This window comes from Rhinopithecus bieti, unplaced genomic scaffold (assembly GCF_001698545.2).
Source record: "Rhinopithecus bieti isolate Rb0 unplaced genomic scaffold, ASM169854v2 scaffold_6717, whole genome shotgun sequence".
Taxonomy (NCBI): Eukaryota; Metazoa; Chordata; class Mammalia; order Primates; family Cercopithecidae; genus Rhinopithecus; species Rhinopithecus bieti.
Window position 1 is genome coordinate 1383212 of NW_016805334.1, and position 18235 is coordinate 1401446.

An 18235-nucleotide genomic window follows, 5' to 3' on the forward strand; every position below is an offset into this window, starting at 1 on the left:
CTTTTTTTTTTTTTTTGGGATGGAGTCTCACTCTGTCACCCAGGCTGGAGTGCACTGGTGCAATCTTGGCTCACTGCAACCTCCGCCACCTGGGTTCAAGCGATTCTCCTGCCTCGGCCGCCCAAGTAGGTGGGACTACAGGCGCACGACACCATGCCTGGCTAACTTTTTGTATTTTTAGTAGAGACAAGGTTTCACCATGTTGGCAGGCTGGCCTTGAACTCCTGACCTCAAGTGATCCACCCGCCTCAGCCTCCCAAAGTGCTGGGATTACAGGCATGAGCCACGGTGCCTGGCCTCAATCTTCATCTTCATTCATCAATTATTGTCTGATAAATAGAACTTTTTCTAAGTTCTCATACCAAGAGTATGAATCATTTACTTATCAATAGTATTTATGAATATAAAGATCAGCAAACTCTCAACTATTCTAGGGTTGTTTACCTGGGAAGTGTAGTAGCATAAGTTGAATGACTCTAAAGGTGGAGTGAATGGAAATTTGTAAGGCCCACTAAATGCAGAGTCATCCATTGCATCAATACTACTAGAAGTCAGAATTGCAGAGTCAAGAGAAGTTACACAAGGATGAACTAGAATATCTTGAAGTGGAGATCCATTGGTAGGGAGATTCAAGCTGATGGTAACATTTGGCATGATTCCTTCCAAATCACACTGAAATGCAAACAGAAAGATTATCACCAAAATCTCAGAAGCAAATGTCTGTTTCAGGCTTCTCAAAATTTATCAAAGTCATTTTCCCCAATTAACTCACTTTTCTCTAGGTATTATTCTCTTTGCTTTCTGTGTTCTTATTAATGGTTTTATCATGTTCTTACACACCCAAGCCAGAGACCAGGAGGGCCCTCATAGACTCCATTGCTTATCTCTAAAGCTCTTACAAAGATAATTTAAATCCGCTGAATTTTCTCCATTCCTGTTGAACCACATTAATACGGGCCCTTACAATTTCTGCCACAGCCCACTAAATATTTCTGGACTTGTTTTCCTATAATCGGTCCTCTAATCCTCCATCCTCCTAGCTCTCCATGCCAGAGCTATCTTAATGAAACATAATTTTATTATACTTTTCCATGCTCAAATCCTTTCAGTGATTCTACTTCAATTCTGAATTACTTGTAAAGCCTTTCATTGTTTGGCTCTTATCTACCTCCTTTTTATTTTCCTTCAACTTTTAAGTTTTGGGGTACATGTGCAGGATGTGCAGGTTTGTTACCTAGGTAAACGTGTACCATGGTGTTTTGTTGCACAGATCATCCCATCACCTAGGTATTAAGCCCAGAATCCATTTGCTGTTCTTCCTGATGCTCTCCCTCCCCTAACCTCCCCAACTAACAGGCCCCAGTGTGGTCGTTCCCCCACCGTGACCGTGTGGTCTCGTCATTCAGCTCCCACTTATAAGTGACAACATGTGGTGTTTGGTTTTCTGTTCCTGCATTAATTTGCTGAGAATAATGATTTCTAGCTCCATCCATGTCCGTGCAAAGGACATGATCTCATTCCTTTTTATGGCTGCACAGTATTCTATGGTGTATATGTACCACATTTTCTTTATTCAATCTATCATTGATAGGCACTTATGTTGATTCCATGTCTTTACTATTGTGAATAGTGCTGCAATGAACATACGTGTGTATGTATCTTCATAGCAGAATGATTTGTGTTTCTTTGGGTATATACCCAATAATGGAATAGCTGGGTCAAACGGTATTTCTGCCTCAATGTCTTTGAGGAATTGCCACAGTCTTCCACAATGGTTAAACTAATTTACACTCTTACCAACACCGTAAAAGTGTTCCTTTTTCTCTGCAATCTTGTGAGCACCTGTTGTTTTTTAACTTTTTAATAATAGTCATTCTGACTGGTGTTGGATGGTATCTCATTGTGGTTTTGATTTGCATTTCTCAAATGATCAGTGATGTTGAGCTTTTTTTCATGTTTGTTGGCTGCATGTAGGTCTTCTTTTGGCAAGTGTCTGTACATGCCTTTTGCCCACTTTTCAATGGGGTTGTTTTTAAATCTACCTCCTTAATAATTTTCTACCCTGCAACTTACATGTAGTCATATTGGATTCTTGCATTTTCCTAAATAAACCATACTGTCTTATACCTCCAAATGCACCTTTGCATGTGCTATTCCTTCCCAGCTGCAATGTTTTCTCCCTGTAAATGCTTTCATTCTTCATGTCTTAGCTCATTTGATGCTCTCTGTGAAGTATTACACTCTGTATCACCTCTACAGCCTACCTTTGCTATGTAGAGAAGCCCAGGATCTTCTTCCCTATGTAGTCTGGGTTAGTTTGCCAATGAGAGGTACTCATGAGAGATTCACAAGGGAAAAGAGGAAAGGAAGTAACTTTTCTTGAAAGTTCCTTGAAGCCAGATAGGTCAGCTTCTCAAACCTGTCCTTGAACTCCTACTTCAAGGCCAAAGTGGCCAGATGCTACACTTCTGTGGACCTTTCCTTGAATTTCCTCTGTGAGGTCATTAACAGACAGACATGACAGTTTTTCAGACTTCTTTGTGAACTTTTGATTTGACTATCTCCTCAGTGACTGTTTCTGAAAGGCTATAGCTAGAGGATCAAAGACTTATTTCCTCAGTGCTTCTTGAATAAGCCCTAATTTCTATGTTAAACATCTTTACTCCCATAAATCTTACAGTGGCTTCTTCTGGCCCAACCAGACTGACATACTTTACTTGTGTTTGTGTAGGTAGTCAGGGTCTTTGTACCTCTCTCTTGAAATTCACCTCTATTAAAGCCTGGATCAAACTGACCAACTGAGCCCCATAATAATTATTGGTATCTTCTGTTTCACCAGAACTACACAATATTTTAAGAGTTAGTGAACTCTGAAAGCATAACACTTAGCTCCTAATGCACTATCATATACATAGATTGCACCATGCATTAACTGTCCACTATCTACAGGTATCTGGTCCATTTCTCTTTTCAAGCTTTAAATTCTTTGAAACAAGAATTGTTACATTTTTCTTAGTACCTCTAGTGCCTGACACATTTCTATGCATAGAAAACAGTAATAAAAAATGTTTGCTGAGTGGCTATCTTTTTCTAATTATAAACCTACTTTTGTTTTCAATTTCTAACATGAAATGTTTCACTTTTAATGTTTTATCTAATATTTGACATGTGTGGGAATTCATTACGTATCTGCTATACAATGTAAGTACTTAGCAGGCAGGCATTACGAAGAGTACTACATATAATTAGTGCCTTTATAAGGTCTGTCAGTGACAATTACAACAATGTTAGTCACATTAAAATAAATATGCCATATAATTTTACTTTAAAACTTAAAAAAAATTTTTAGGGTTTTAACTTTCAAACCATCTGCTATTTTCTATATGTGAACTAATAAGAACAAATGAAAAGTAGTTTTGTTTTTGATAGATATTTATGGAGACAAAATAAGCAAACATCAATAGTAAATACCATTATAATTTAATAATATTTATACTTAATTTATACTAAGTATAAACTGAATATTATTAAATTACAATGGTATTTACTCTTAACATTTGTAAAGGGTCAGAGAAACATCAGCCATCATGGAACCCGCCAATGAATCTATCTGGGCACTTAAAATGCCGGATCACCAGTTATTTACTATAGGATGAGAACATCCATTCTAGAAGGAATTGGTGTACTACCCTTTAAACCAATCTGGCATATGTAAACCCAACTTTAGCAATAAAAGTTATTAAAGAAAAAAAAAGGCACCTAAGAGTTTATCTCATTTTAAAAATGAGAAAAGATTCACAAAATTGTGTAACTTTCTAAAGACATACAGAAAATTATTGGAAGAATGAGGTCTAGAACTTTGGACCACTGGCCTTTGGCTCTGGTTTTCTACCAGAGTAGGATAAAATGAAGATGATTATTTCCATTTACATTGGGCTTCACAATAAAATTCCTTTAAACAGTAAGTTTCGGAAGTACTTAAAGAATGTCTGGCTAACAGTTATATTATGTACATACAACCTTAAAGAAACATTTAGCATGTAGGTTAAGGTATACCCCCTTTTTTTTCCCTTAAGAACATTTTTTAAATAAGAAAATTGCCCATCATGATAATCTGTATCAGGACTAAGAGTAGGAACCAATCTCAAATTCTCCTAAGAGTAAACTGCAGTCAGCCTATCAACGAACAGAGACATTAAATGCCATGGTATTAATTAGCATTATATCATAAATAACATATTCCCTATTTATTGCTACAGAATGGAAAAAAAATAGAATTGGTGAATTTTTCTATTTTATTTTTTTTAAGACAGAGTCTACCTCTGTCACCCAGGCTGGAGTGCAGTGGCACAATCTTGGCTCACTGCAGCTTCTGCCTCCCAGGTTCAAGTGATTCTCATGCCTCAGGCTCCTGAGTAGCTGGGATTACAGGTGTGCTCCATCACGCCTGGCTCATTTTTGTATTTTTAGTAGAGAAAGGTTTCGCCATGTTGGTCAGGCTGGTCTCAAACTCCTGACCTCAAATGATTTGCCTGCCTTGGCCTCCCAAAGTGCTGGGTTACAGGAGTGAGCCACTGTGCCGGGCCCTATTTTTCTATTTTCATTTCATTGAACTTATGAGAAAAAAGATTCAACTACTTTAAAACTTAAGAATGACATAATCCATGAACACCTCAATTTTGGAGCCATTTACAATAGTTATTTCTAAGAAAGTGAGTAACTGGAGTGTATTTTTGACTACGATAGATATGAGTTTAAAATAGGCACAAAAACTTTTACATAACTTTAACGTTAAACAGGATAAAAAAAAAAGATAGACCCAATATTTCCGTCAGGACTGTTCTAATTCTCTGCTCTTGAACTCTAGTTTTATCTATCAGATTTATCTACAGCCACACATTAAATTTGACATATAAAAAATATATGTAACTGCAGGGAATAAAGGAAGAAAGAAAAATAAAGAAACGAGAACACTATTAATATAAACTTGTAGAAAGTTTACCTGGAGGATTTTATTTTCAATCATTATTCAACATGGCATTAATCACCACTAACTGTATTGTTATTTCCATTGTCTTCTCCTATTTTCTATTTCTACAGAGAACCCAATATTAATCTAATGACTTATTTAAATAAGAGTCCTTCAATATAATTTTAGATATGCCAGAGATGTCAATTTCACCCCCTAAAGAAAATGGAAAATAGTAGTGGTGACTTTAAAGTATGTTCTGAAGTTATTTGATGTTATTCTTTTCATAGGTGGAGCTTAATTCCATGCCCCTTGAATATGGACCACTTAATGACCTGCTTCTACTGAACAGAAAGTAGTGGAAGTGTAACCTCCCAGGCTAGGTAATAAAAATAATCGCTTCTGCCTGGCTGTCCGTCTCTCTCTCTCCTCTCTCTCTCTCTCTCAGATCATCTGGTCTGAGGGAAGCCAGTCACCAAGTGTGAGGACACTTAAGCAGCCAGTTGAGAAGTCCATGTGGAAAGGAACTAAGGCCTTCCTCCAATAACTAGGACCAACTTGTTAGCCATGTGAGTGAGTCATCTTGCAAGTAGATTTTCCAGGCTCAGTCAGACCTTCAGATGCCTATAGTCTCAACTGAAAACCTGACTGCAACTTCATGAGTGACTCTACACTGAAAGTTCCCAGTGTAGAGTTTCCCCACAGAAACTAGGAAAATAATAAATGTCTATTTTGGGGACAATGAGACAATTCTTTACTCAGCCACAGATAACTAATATAATTGGTAAGGAATACAAAAAGACAACATAAAATTTTACATGACTCTCCCATTTAACAACTGCTGCCTAAGATGAAAATAAAAAATGTTATTTAAAACACAACTAGCAAATTTAACTTTCTCCATATGTTAAATAAAACAATAAAGCAAATACCAGAGAAAAATCTCACCTTGCAAGTCACTGTTCCAACAACTTGCCATGTATCCGCTATACCCTGTTTATCATACTGCATGGATTTTACCTTTTCAGTGATAGAAATAGAAACTTGTGGTTTTCCTTTGTACGTTCCAGTTTTCCAAGCTGGCTGTTTTTGTGGCTGAGTCACAGATGCAAAATTGGTATTATCTAATGAATTCTGTAAGTTGGCATCTAATAAAGTGCCAAATGGACAAGCCTGCAGAAGCAAGTCAGGCAACTGGCTCAATTTTGTATTTAGCTCAGAGTCATTTTTTTGACCCGAATAAAGAAAATCCTGTATCCCAAAAAGAAATTCAAAGCCTTGTGAAACTCCACTAACACTAATTAATGGCGGACGAGGGGACAGAGTTTGTTCAACTAGTGGAACACAAGCATATATAATGTCATTCTTCAGAAAAGCAACAACTGGCCAGAGTTCTTCACCTCCTATCAAGAGCCCATAAATGGATGTTTTATTGATGCGTGAACAGCTATCACGACTCTCAACAAAGTCTTTATCATCATCCAATAATCTAAGTTCAAAGAGCAGTGCTTTAAGAAAGGGACCATCTTCGGGAATAGGCACATAACTTGCTCCATTGAAGACTCTGGCTCGTTTTTCAACAGTTGGATACCGCCTGCATTATGGAAACAGAAACATTATAAGTGATTCTTCCAAGTAAAACCAAGATGAAAGAATTTTTTTAAAACTCCCAAATATAAGGCAAACAGTAATAATAATAAAATACATAAGAAACAAATACATACACACAACCACAAATGCCAACAACCAAAAAATTATAATGCCCATTAAGTTACTATTAGAGTAACTTTCATATTTGGTATATAATCCATTATTGAAAATGCTTAATTCAATTTAGTTATTTAGTTTAGGTAGAGTACATGATTCTAATTCAAAATCCTTGTCTCTCAGCCACTCAGATATCATCTTGGTCAGCAAGGAGTATATACTTGAACCATTTTAGGCATCTATAATAACTTTTTTTCTTCTGATTCTGTCTTAATAGCTACAGCAGGACTAACAAAGTGGTTCAATTTAACCCTCCACAATTTTGGATTCATTAGTTGAGATGGTACAATTTTAAAAGGAATGTTCTATTCTACTCAACCTATAGTGAATGACAGGTACCCTGAGTCTTCTTGCCAATCCCTACAAAAACAAGGAAGATCATTTTAGTAATAATGGTTTATCTCTATGGCCCTGGAAGATACTTTTAGGTAACAAAAAAGAATAGGCCGGGCGCGGTGGCTCAAGCCTGTAATCCCAGCACTTTGGGAGGCCGAGACGGGCGGATCACGAGGTCAGGAGATAGAGACCATCCTGGCTAACACGGTGAAACCTCATCTCTACTAAAAATACAAACAATTAGCCGGGCGAGGTGGCCGCGCCTGTAGTCCCAGCTACTCAGGAGGCTGAGGCAGGAGAATGGCATGAACCCGGGAGGCGGAGCTTGCAGTGAGCTGAGATCCAGCCACTGCACTCCAGCCTGGGTGACAGAGCAAGACCCGTCTCAAAAAAAAAAAAAGAATAAAATCAGAATGTTTTTGCATGTGCTAAGTTGAACAGTAAGCAGTTACTAATTTATCTTTTCTTTGGTTAGAAACAGAAGATGTTTTTGCTTATTTACAGAAATCTGTTAGATCACAGTTTCTCAGTTCCAAAATATGTACTTTTCCTCATTCCTTCTATCTCCACTCCAAAGTCCAGAACAATGTCATTTATCAGCTGTTAACTTTTGAGTAAATCACTTAACTTCCCTTAGCCTATCTTCTTGTTTGTAAATAAAAGGGTGGCAACAAATCAGCAGTTTTACCGAGAGTCAAAACATACCTGGCTAAAACAGTTTTTGCTAAAAAATATTGATGTTTACTAATATTTTAAAAATATATAAGAATGTATTCAAAGTTATCTATATGTAGGCTGGGTGCAATGGCTCACCCAGCACTTCGGGAGGCTGAGGTGGGCAGATCACTTGAGGGCAGGAGTTTGAGACCAGCCTGGCTAACATGGTGAAACCCTGTCTTTACTAAAAATACACAAATTAGCTGGGTGTAGTGGTGCATGCCTGTGATCCCAGCTACTCGGGAGGCTGAGGCAGGAGAATCTTGAACCCGGGAGGTGGAGGTTGCAGTGAGCTGAGCCGAGATCTTGCCATTGCACTCCAGCCTGGGCAACAGAGTGAGACTCCATCTCAAAAAAAAAAAAAAAAAAAAAAAAACCACAAAACAAACAAACAAAAAAACCACCAACCAACCAAAAAAACCCAAAAGCAGTTACCCATGTGTAGGTAAATCTCACTTACATTCTGATACATTTTCTTGATTGAGAAAGGGGAAGAATCAGGTAGCACACCAGTAATGACATGGCATAGCAGGTTAATGCCATTTGTTTATCTAAATCTCTGCATATGAATAGTAGAGCTCTCTGGACTAAACTGTAGTCCAATCTCTTATTATCTAATTTTCTGGAGGATCATTAAAGTTCTTAAGTATAAAAATTTCACAACTGCCTGTGAAGATAAGTTAATCTGGGACCTTATACAATGTCTCAATATGTGTTCAATGAATATTTTGTTGGATGACTCAACCTATCATTTCTAATTTATTATATGCTTTTTCTAAAACAGGATTCAAAGCTTAAATGAATCTACCAACTACGGGGTATGATACTGACCTAAGCCAGAGGTAACTGGATGCCATTATTATCTGGAAAGGAAACCTTTAAACCAGAATTTTAACCAAGTTTTGTTATGGGAAATAAGTACTTAGATAGAGAAAATATCATTTGCCTTCTTAAATCTTAAATATTGGCCACTTATTGACACTTATAACATGTCAGTGCATATCTGTGTAGCTCTAACACCTGCCCCAAGAAGTTAGAAAACTGAAAATATAATAAAATTTAACTAAGTCATTCAATGATACAGAATTAAATTATTTGAACCCAACTTGCTACCTCCATAAATGTATTGAAAAGCCCATCCAGACCTATCTGACTTTTTATTCTGAAATAATATCCTGATCATAGTTAAAATTCATTCTGAAAACTAGGATTTAAGAAACTTATTTTTTTAAGCAGTAAAAAGTTTACCTCTATGAGATATTAAGGTGAGCTACAAAAGCAACAGATATGTTATTGGCACAAGAAAGACAAAGTACTAGAACTGAGACAAACCAACATTTATATGAGGAGACATAACTAACATTATCAATAGCCTCACAAGTTAATGAAGACATGACATACTGCTTAAAAGATGGTGTCAGAAAAACGGATCCACAGTACAGAGAAAAACGAAATGGGATTCCTACTTAACGCCATATCCAAAGATGGACTACATATGGGTTAAAGACCTAAATGTAACAGACGAAATTATAAAGTTAAGAGAAGATACTGTAGGAAGATATTTTCGGGAAATATGGGTAAGAAAAAACTTCAACAAATTCCCAAAAGCGACTACTTCGATTGCATCAAAATTAGTGATTTCTGTTTAATCAAGGGAAACATAAAGTTAATTGACGATGGTAAAATTAAAGAAAATATCAGTACTTTCTAAAAATGACATAGGACTAATATTAAGAATACAAAACAAACTCCTACAAATTCAGAGGAAAAAATAAGCAACTTTGAAAGAAAAAAAGACATGTACAGGCAATTCACAGTAAAGGAAACTTAAAGGACTAACAATCATTATTACACACAGAAATGCAAACAAAAATAAGATGTCCTTTACTGGCAAAAATTAAATGTTAGGAAAGAATGGAGATATAGGAACTCCTTCTTGCTGCTGGTGAGTGCGTAGGTGGGTGAAAGTGCAGATTATTTGGCAGTCTTTAGTCAAAATCGGCATAGACATGCCCCATGGACCAATTTGAGGATGCATACTTTGGCAGTGTTCTTTGGAGGCAAATTTGGGAGAGGTCGTCACTAGGGAAAGGGGATAGGTAAAATGTGTAGGATGTGAACCACGGAGTACTACAGAGCAAGAAAAAACAATGGCCTAGATTTGCACTGTCCAACACAGTAGAACTACCCACATGTGGCTATTTAAACTTAAATAAAAATTAATTAACATTACCCAAAAGTAACAATTGAGTTCCTCAGTTATGCTAGCTGCAATTCAAAAGCTCAATAGGTACTTGTGGCTAGTGGCTACAGTATTAGCCAGTACAAATTAAGAACATTTCTCCTTTCCATTATCATAAAGAATTCTATTGGGCAAGCTGCCTTAGATGAACACAAAGTATCATGGATGTTTCTTTAAAATAGTGCTGAGAAATCTGACAAATGTAACATTAGGAAGTGAAGTCTAAAGCACATTTAATTATGTAATTTGAAAAATGCATACAATGAAAAAGGGTAACATCCAAGACGTAAGAGCTACCTGTCAAGGGGAGGGGAACGGCAGTTAGAAATAGGTAACCAAAGGGAATATGTAACCAAAGTAAAATGAGAGATACTTTGGATGGACTGATGCTCCTGGTAAAGTATGTACTAAAGAATATATATAATCTCCTGTATTTGAGGTCCAACAACAAATGTTGGGGTTAGTGTCAGCCAGAAATCCTGCGGGGAAATGGTAAACTTCAACTCTGATGCCCTCAGGAACAAAAACTGTTTAGGTTGCAAAGAAGGAATTTTTCATATCCTCATTGCCAACCAATTTTCATTTAAAATTACAATCATTTTTTTTTCTGCCTCGATCTCAATTCTACTATGGTGCTACTTCACTATAAGCTTTCTTCAGGGAAGAACGAATTGTGACAAAAAAGAACTATCAATGGCCAGAGAAAAAAAGGTGAACAGACCCAGTCGATTGCCACCAACATTTTACAATGAGTTACTGTATAAGTCTCTTAACAGAGCTATTTTGATTACACACGGCAAATTCTAAAAGTGGGACCAGATCAACTTAACACAATATATGAAAAAGCGAATTAATTTTTTTGTTTCTATTTTCTTCAACAATTAGGAACTGTAAACAGATGATTTCTACCAATGACACAAATTCACAGGATAAAAATAAAAGTCTGGGTCGGGCAAGGTGGCTCACGCCTGTAATCCCAGCACTTTGGGAGGCCAAGGCGGGTGGATCACGAGGTCAGGAGATCGAGACCATCCTCGCTAACATGGCGAAACTCCGTCTCTACTAAAAATACAAAAAATCAACTGGGCGTGGTGGCGGGCGCCTGTAGTCCCAGCTACTCCGGAGGCTGAGCAGCAGGAGAAAGGCGTGAACCTGGGAGGCGGAGCTTGCAGTGAGCCGAGATCGCGCCACTGCACTCCAGTCTGGGGGACAGAGCGAGACTCCGTTTCGAAAAAATAGCAATAATAACAACATAAAAAAGTCTGATGCAACTTAGCATGGATTTTTCAGTAGAATAAAATGTTCCTGAATGATTTTGTCAATGCATGTTGAAAAATCTGAAACATGTTTAGTGCTCAGTAAATTTTCTACGTTTACCCTTAGTCATCTCCATTGTAATCCTAAGCAGACGGAGGTCATTTTAAAATCCAATACTAATACTAAACATACACCGTAATACTTAATATGTACGAGTCATCAACTCAATTCTCACAACACTGTAAGGTAGGACTATTAAAATCTCCATTTAACAGACAAAACAGAGGTCTGTTAACTGGCTAGCCCAAGGTCACGCAGCTATTCGTGGCAAACCTGGGCCACGAAGCACCACAAAACTATGCTACTTCATCGATCAGGATTCAGATTTGCATTTACCTGGAGAATCTCACGGTGCCACAAAGTGGAGTTCCCGGTTCGTGACTTATGAGCCACACTGCCCGCTGCGCCATGGTAAGTCAGTAAAGCATTAGCTCATCTCATAATTAAGGTCGCCACCGAGGAACAGTGCAGACCGGCTTTCTCAGACGGACTCTTACCAGAAGCCCCGAGGCTCATCTTGCGCCACAAACCGGTCGCGCTCAGCAGAGAGGTTATTTTTAGGTGAGGTGACTAACACTTCTGAGTCGCTCTAGCCCAACACACACCACAAAAAGTTCTAAGAACCCCAACCTGTAACGTTGAGAAATTTACCTATCCCCAGCAGCTCTGGTATTTTCTTCCTCTAAATTCCACTTCCGGAATGGTGGCCGGCAAGGATCAAAGTTCCTCATATACCGTAGCGTCGAGACTCCTTTCGGATTGCCCGCCGCTAGTTTTCTTCGCTGGCCCCTCCCGACAACCTCCGGGGCGCGCGCAGTTCCACTTCCGGCGTATGAGGCGGTGACAATGGGAGCAGCGCGGGTGGCGCCGGGAGGCAGCTGACAGGCGTTTGCGGCTTCGCTTCATGGCAGCTCTCCCGCCCCGCCTGGGATCTGTGGGGAGTGGGGGAGCCCGCGGCGGCCCGGAGCCAGGGTTGGCGAGCCGAGCGGAGACCTGTGCGCCGCGCCTCTGAGGCGCAGCATGTGAAGCGGAGACGGCATCCAGTGCAGGGCGAGCCTCTCAGCCGGCCGGGATGGCTACCACGGCCGAGCTCTTCGAGGTGGGCCCCGGCGGCTCTTCAGGGAGTGGCAGGCTCGGGGGGGTTTGTAGGCAGCTAGGTGGGCGGGCCGAGGAGCGGGCGTTTGCCGGCTACCCAGGAGGAGCACTCGGGAGAGAGAGGCGAAACTGAAGGGTTGGGGTGGCAGCTCCGTGTTAGCGCGGGCGGAGCGTGAAATGGGGGAGGGGTGCTTGGGGCCGAGGTGGGTTGGGCGACCGGTCGGCCGAGAGGGGAAGCCGGCTGCCCGAAGGGAGGAGGGTTGGTTTTCTCTGTGGGGGTAAGAGGGGGAGTCTGGAAGGTTCGGGTGTTGGAAGATGTCTACTCGGGATGAGTAGTGGGAAGGGCTGACTCAGGACGAGGAAAGAGAGCCAGGAGCCTCAGGTTGAGCGAGTCTTGTCGCTGGGATTCTTGCGGGAATAATAGCAGGAAGCCACTTAAGATCGTGACTCTTGGGGGCTTCTCGTTTTGAATAATTGTTGCATTAGTAAGGCTGCAGGTAGCATTCATAGGCCTGCCAGTTTAACCTTACATTTGAAAAGGCTGGGACAATTTTTTTTTCTTTTGGTACAATAAAGGCCTACTTATCTCTTTAGACTGAAGGGAGGCAAAATTCAAGTGAACACTTTATTTCGTATAATACATAATAATATACTGAAAGCATTTACGTGTATTATAAAATAAAACCAAAATGAACACTATAAAACGAACACTTCGTTTCATATATATAATGCACCTTAAGTGTATTATATTCATTTACGTGTATTATAAAATCACCTAACTGCAAGCTGGAGAATCCTTAATACGTAACAGTGAGAATACTGTCTTTCCTCGAGCGTTTTCAGTATCTAAACCTTAAAATTTAATTTCGTGAAGTCTGGTGTAAGAAGCTGTGATAAAAGTTTGAGATAATAGAATAGGAAAACTAATGGGACTACAAAACAATGAAACTTATAAAGCATCTCCTTTTGTGAAATAAATGAAAACACACAAGAAAAAGGAAAGAAAGACCCCTTTTGTGTGTGTATGCTTGTATTTCACATTGAATAACAAAAGTGTAATGATTGAGAAGACTGTAATCCACAATAGGGAACGTCTCCATAAGTGAAAATGGTATCCTTTTCCTGCCTAAGATTCAGCAGTTTTTGTGGCTTACAATTTGAATGCCACAGTTTTAATAAATGGAACTTTACATTTGTTATTGTTACTATATTTTGCACATCAGTCAGCTTTCGGATAGACAGTGCTTTTTTTGAGGAATAATATATGTTATTGTTATAATAAGTTGTAATAAGACAGTAATTTGTGAATGAAGGATCGTAATTACAAGAAAGACTTCAGAGATACTGTATTTTCTCAGTTAAGTGTTGGGAGATAAGCTACGTTAATTTCTGTAATTCCAAAATTGTGCCATCTGTTTATTGACACAAGATCGGGGAGATGCTTTTCCTGCTAGGAACTTTTACTGTGTCCCTGGGTACTAAGTAGTGCTGTGGTTCCTTGTTTTATTTTTCACATCTTATAGAGGGAGAACGCGATGAAGTTGTATGAGATCTTCAATTAATGTATTTGCTGACAAGCCAGGTCTTAACAGAAAACTATTATATATGTTGTCATACAGTTCATAAGACATTATCCTTTGAGTTAATCCAGTTCCAGTTGTACCTTGGACCATCTTATGTATATTTTTATTTAAATATTTGACCGCAGTATTTCGGTAACTTATTTGGAAACATGTTTGATTTTTTTTCTCCCTCTCCCTGGTGGGGAAGGGGAGGAGGTGGGGAAATATATATTTTGCTTTCTGGGGTCCTGCCATTAGGTTGAGTAGTTAAACCAGATTAGGATTTAACGTAATTTAGTGACTCTAGTTACATGGTAGCCAGTAAGATTCAGTGATAATAGAGGCAGTAGCCCTTAGACTACCCTTAGGCCAGAGGGTTTTTAGAACAAATTTAAACATTTATAGGTCGTAAAACTTATGTGACTTTTTTTCTTGACTATGTGTAGCTTGTTGCTTCGTCAAAATTAAAAGCATAATAGTTATAATTAAATTTTAGTAGTTATAATTAAGAAGTGCATTTATTTTTTCTGGTACTGCTATGAATCCAGCCCTACAGTGGACTCTACTCTTGAGTAAGTTTTCATCCCCGAGTGAAAAGTTGATGTCTTGGCGTTGGAGGGAAGAGGAAAAACAAATCTTGTCACTGCTCAGTTTCCTGTAGCTACTGCCATAGCATCTAGATTGTAGTACAAGTCAAAGGAAGTATCTTTTCCCCCTGCTTCCCTTTCTTAGTCCCAGCTGGAGAACTGTGGAAAACAGAAGGCAGGATGTAGTCAAGGATGTTTGGTTTTTATTCATCCTGATTTTCATGCACTATTACATAGAATTGTACTTTCACTTTTCATGTTAAGAGAAGTTAAATGAAAACAAAATTAAGCTTTTGAATCCATGAAATTTCATTGTGTTAACTATGCTTCTTTTAAAATCTTATTGGTCCCATGACACTTAATGAAAACAACTTCATATAACAAAATCGGACTGTAATATATTTCCTCAGTTGACCGAAATGATTTAGTAATAGATGATTTGTCTATTGTAATAGTGTATATCCTGAAAGTTTCTCAGAATACCTTCTTAGTTTCAACTTTTGTTGACAGATCTTTCTGAAAAGATCCGTGTACAGTGTTTTTAAATCTTCTCAGGATAGATATTCTGAATAAGGATTCTTACCTGGTGTAGATAAATTGTATCTTCTACATATGCAAAGTGGCTGGGCTCAGAAATTCCTTTTTAAATTTTCTTTTCTTTGTTTTTGAGACACGGTCTTGCTCTATTGCGCAGGCTGTAGTGCAGTTGGGTAATCACTGCTCACTGCAGCCTCTACCCTCCGGGCACAATCCAGCCTCCCACCTTAGCCTCCAGAGTAGCTGGGACTACAGGTGCCTGCCACCACGCCCAGCTAATTTTTAAAATTGTTTTGGAGAAAAAAGGTTTCACCATGTTGTCCAGGCTGGTCTTGATCTCCTGGGCTTAAGCAATCTGCCCACCTTGGCCCCCCAAGGTGCTGGGATTACAGGTGTGAGCCACCATGCCCCACCAGAAGTTCTTTTTATATTGTTGCAAATATTCCTTTCTCCTTTTATTGTACTACCGAGGACATTCTTTTCTCATTTGCTTATTTTTTCCCCATAATTCTTCAAGAATCTTCCCTTTTCTCTGTTTAGACTACCGTTACGGGAGAGTTCTTGGTTAATAACTAGGGTTAATTATTCATTCATTCTACAAATATTTGTTGAGTACCTATAAGGTTCAAGGTAAAGTTCTTGAACTTTATCTGCATGCCTCAAAGGGCATGCCATAGAAATATTAATCCTACGAGATGTGTCGCAAAAAAACTAACAGGGTTCAGTGGCCAAATAACTTATGGAAATGAGCATAGTCTGTTTCCTTGGAGATTTGCAGTGTACCTTAATATGTTAAAGATGATAAGTCCATTTCCCAAACTTTGTTCACCATGAGACTCTTTTCTTTTTTTAAGAGACTTTTATTTTCCACTGCTTGTTAACTTAATTTTGTGAATTATAAGGTACATATTTTGGAAAATGTTGAGTTAAGTATAGAACCTGTCCTTAGCAAATAGAGGGAGAGAAGGTAGACATATGATACTATACTCTTAAAAATAAGGTTATAAGTGGTTTCAAAGAGGTCTAGATAAAGTGCCATAGGTGTCAAGAGGACGGGAAGATTACCTCTAGAAGAAAGGATTAGAATTATCTACATAGGAATTATTATCATTTGAATTATCTACAGAGGAAAAATTAGATTTGAGTTTGTGGAACTGGGTGGAGGGACTTTTCAGTAAAGCAGACAATGAAAGCTAAGACATAAAGGGAGGGTTGTAGGCCCTGGAGATGAGGGGAACATTCATTTTGGCTGGAGTATAGCACACATAAAGAGGAGTAGTGGCATGTAAGGTAAATTGGGGTTTAATTTTGGAGATCCTAAATACCAGGATTAAAAATTCATTTTTTTTTTTCTTTCTGTAAATGTAGGTTCCTTGATAATAGTGCTTGAGGTCAGGTAATTTGGCTGTGATAGTAATGGCTGTTTGACTTCCAAATTAGAGTATGAATATTGAAGAACACATTTTCCCACATTTATTTGTCTCTTAATTTTTCAAACTAAATTACAAAAGCTGTTTAAATAGACTTGTTGAAAATGATGTCTCTTGTTCAATTAGCTAGCCAGGTGTATACTAATGAGCATGAGATATACAAGTAAGGAGCCCCCCCGTTAACTGTCAAGGTGCTGAAATGCTATTTATTTTAACCATATTAGTTGTTAAGTGTTTATAGACATTGGCTACCAATTGTAGTGTCATGTATATGATAAAATGTATTCATTCTGCAAACATTGAATGAATGTGTAGGCCAGACATTATTCCAGGTACTAGAGTTAAAAGATGTTGAGTTAAGCATCTGATTGAGGGAGACAGACATGTTAATACATTAATACAGTGCAGTGGGAGTTAGAATCTTTTCCAGGGATTATTAGGGAAGGTTTCATTTAGTAATGGCATATAGAAATTGGATATTGATGGATGAGTAGAGATTTTTCAAACAGGAGAAGGGTATTCCGAGGCAGAGACACAAGATGACTCCAGTTTGTTGTAAGGTGAGGCAGTTGAGAAGAGTTAGGATGTGTATATGCATATTTTAAGAACAGGGAGTGGTGGCAAGGCATTGAGACCATAGGAGTTCGAGGGCAGTTTTTCGGTTTTTTGTTTTTTGTTTTTGAGAAGGAGTCTAGCTCTGTTGCCCAGGCTGGAGTGCAGTCGCGTGATCTCGGCTGACTGTAACCTCCGCCTCTGGTTTCAAGCTATTCTCCTGCCTCAGCCTCCTGGGTAGCTGGGATTATAGGTGCCTGCCACCATGCCTGGCTAATCTTTTTATTTTTAGTAGAGATGGGCTTTCATTGTGTTAGCCAGGCTGGTCTCGAACTCCTGACCTCATAATCGACCTGCCTTGGCCTCCCAAAGTGCTGGGATTACAAGCATGAGCCACCGTGCCTGGCCAGTTTTTTTGTTTTTTGAGACAGGGTTTTGCTCTGTCACCCAGGCTGGAGTGCAGTAGTGTAATCACAGCTCACTGCAATGTTGACCTCCTAGGCTCAGGCAATCCTCCCACCTCAGCCTCCCAAGTAGCTGGGACTACAGGCATGTGCCACCATGCTTGGCTAATTTTTTATTTTTTGTAGGGACGGAGTCTCACTATATTGCCCAGGCTAGTCTCGAACTCCAGGACACAAGTGATCCTCCCGCCTCAGGCCTCCCAAGGTGCTGAGATTACAGGCATGAGCCACTGGGCCCAGCCCGGGGGAATTTTTAAGAAGGCTTTTATAGATCATGCAAGAGGGCTGACCTTACTTTTTTTGGGTAAGGGTCAGGAAGACAGGCAATTTTAATGTTAGTGTGAAGAATGGCCGTCGATGGGGGAAGAAATTGTTAGCTGGGAAAATTGGGATCATGGGCAGCCTAACATAATTGTTGTCATTTGGTAAGTGTTCCAGAATTATCTGTTGACTGATTAATCTAGCCAGGTGAAATTCTAACCTAATTCAATGGCAACAGAGAAGAAATTTGAAAAGACATTTTGGAGGAAGAATTAAAATAATTCAATTACTGAGGAGTTAAAATTCCAAATTTGTAAACTTTGAAAAGTAGGTGGTTGGTGATTCATTAACTGTGATAGAGAAAATTAGAAGGACCTTTGCAGGGGAAAGAAGTAATAT

General features: G+C 38.9%; 2 protein-coding genes across 2 annotated transcripts in view; one reads left to right on the forward strand and one right to left on the reverse strand.

The window, feature by feature from the left end:
• The window catches only part of AP5M1 (adaptor related protein complex 5 subunit mu 1), a 25373-nt gene extending 13192 nt beyond the window's left edge, over nt 1–12181 (reverse strand). Inside the window, exons 1-3 of the mRNA XM_017872214.1 lie at nt 11685–12181; nt 5918–6563; nt 445–672 (exon numbers count right to left, since the gene is read on the reverse strand). Of these exons, the coding sequence (XP_017727703.1) occupies nt 445–672; nt 5918–6563; nt 11685–11758 (948 nt within the window). The 5' untranslated portion in view covers nt 11759–12181. The remainder of the gene's footprint in view (nt 1–444; nt 673–5917; nt 6564–11684) is intronic.
• A 42-nt stretch (nt 12182–12223) lies between these two features.
• EXOC5 (exocyst complex component 5) overlaps nt 12224–18235 on the forward strand; it is a 67441-nt gene continuing 61429 nt past the window's right edge. Inside the window, 1 exon segment of the mRNA XM_017872213.1 lies at nt 12224–12447. Within this exon segment, the coding sequence (XP_017727702.1) occupies nt 12421–12447 (27 nt within the window). The 5' untranslated portion in view covers nt 12224–12420.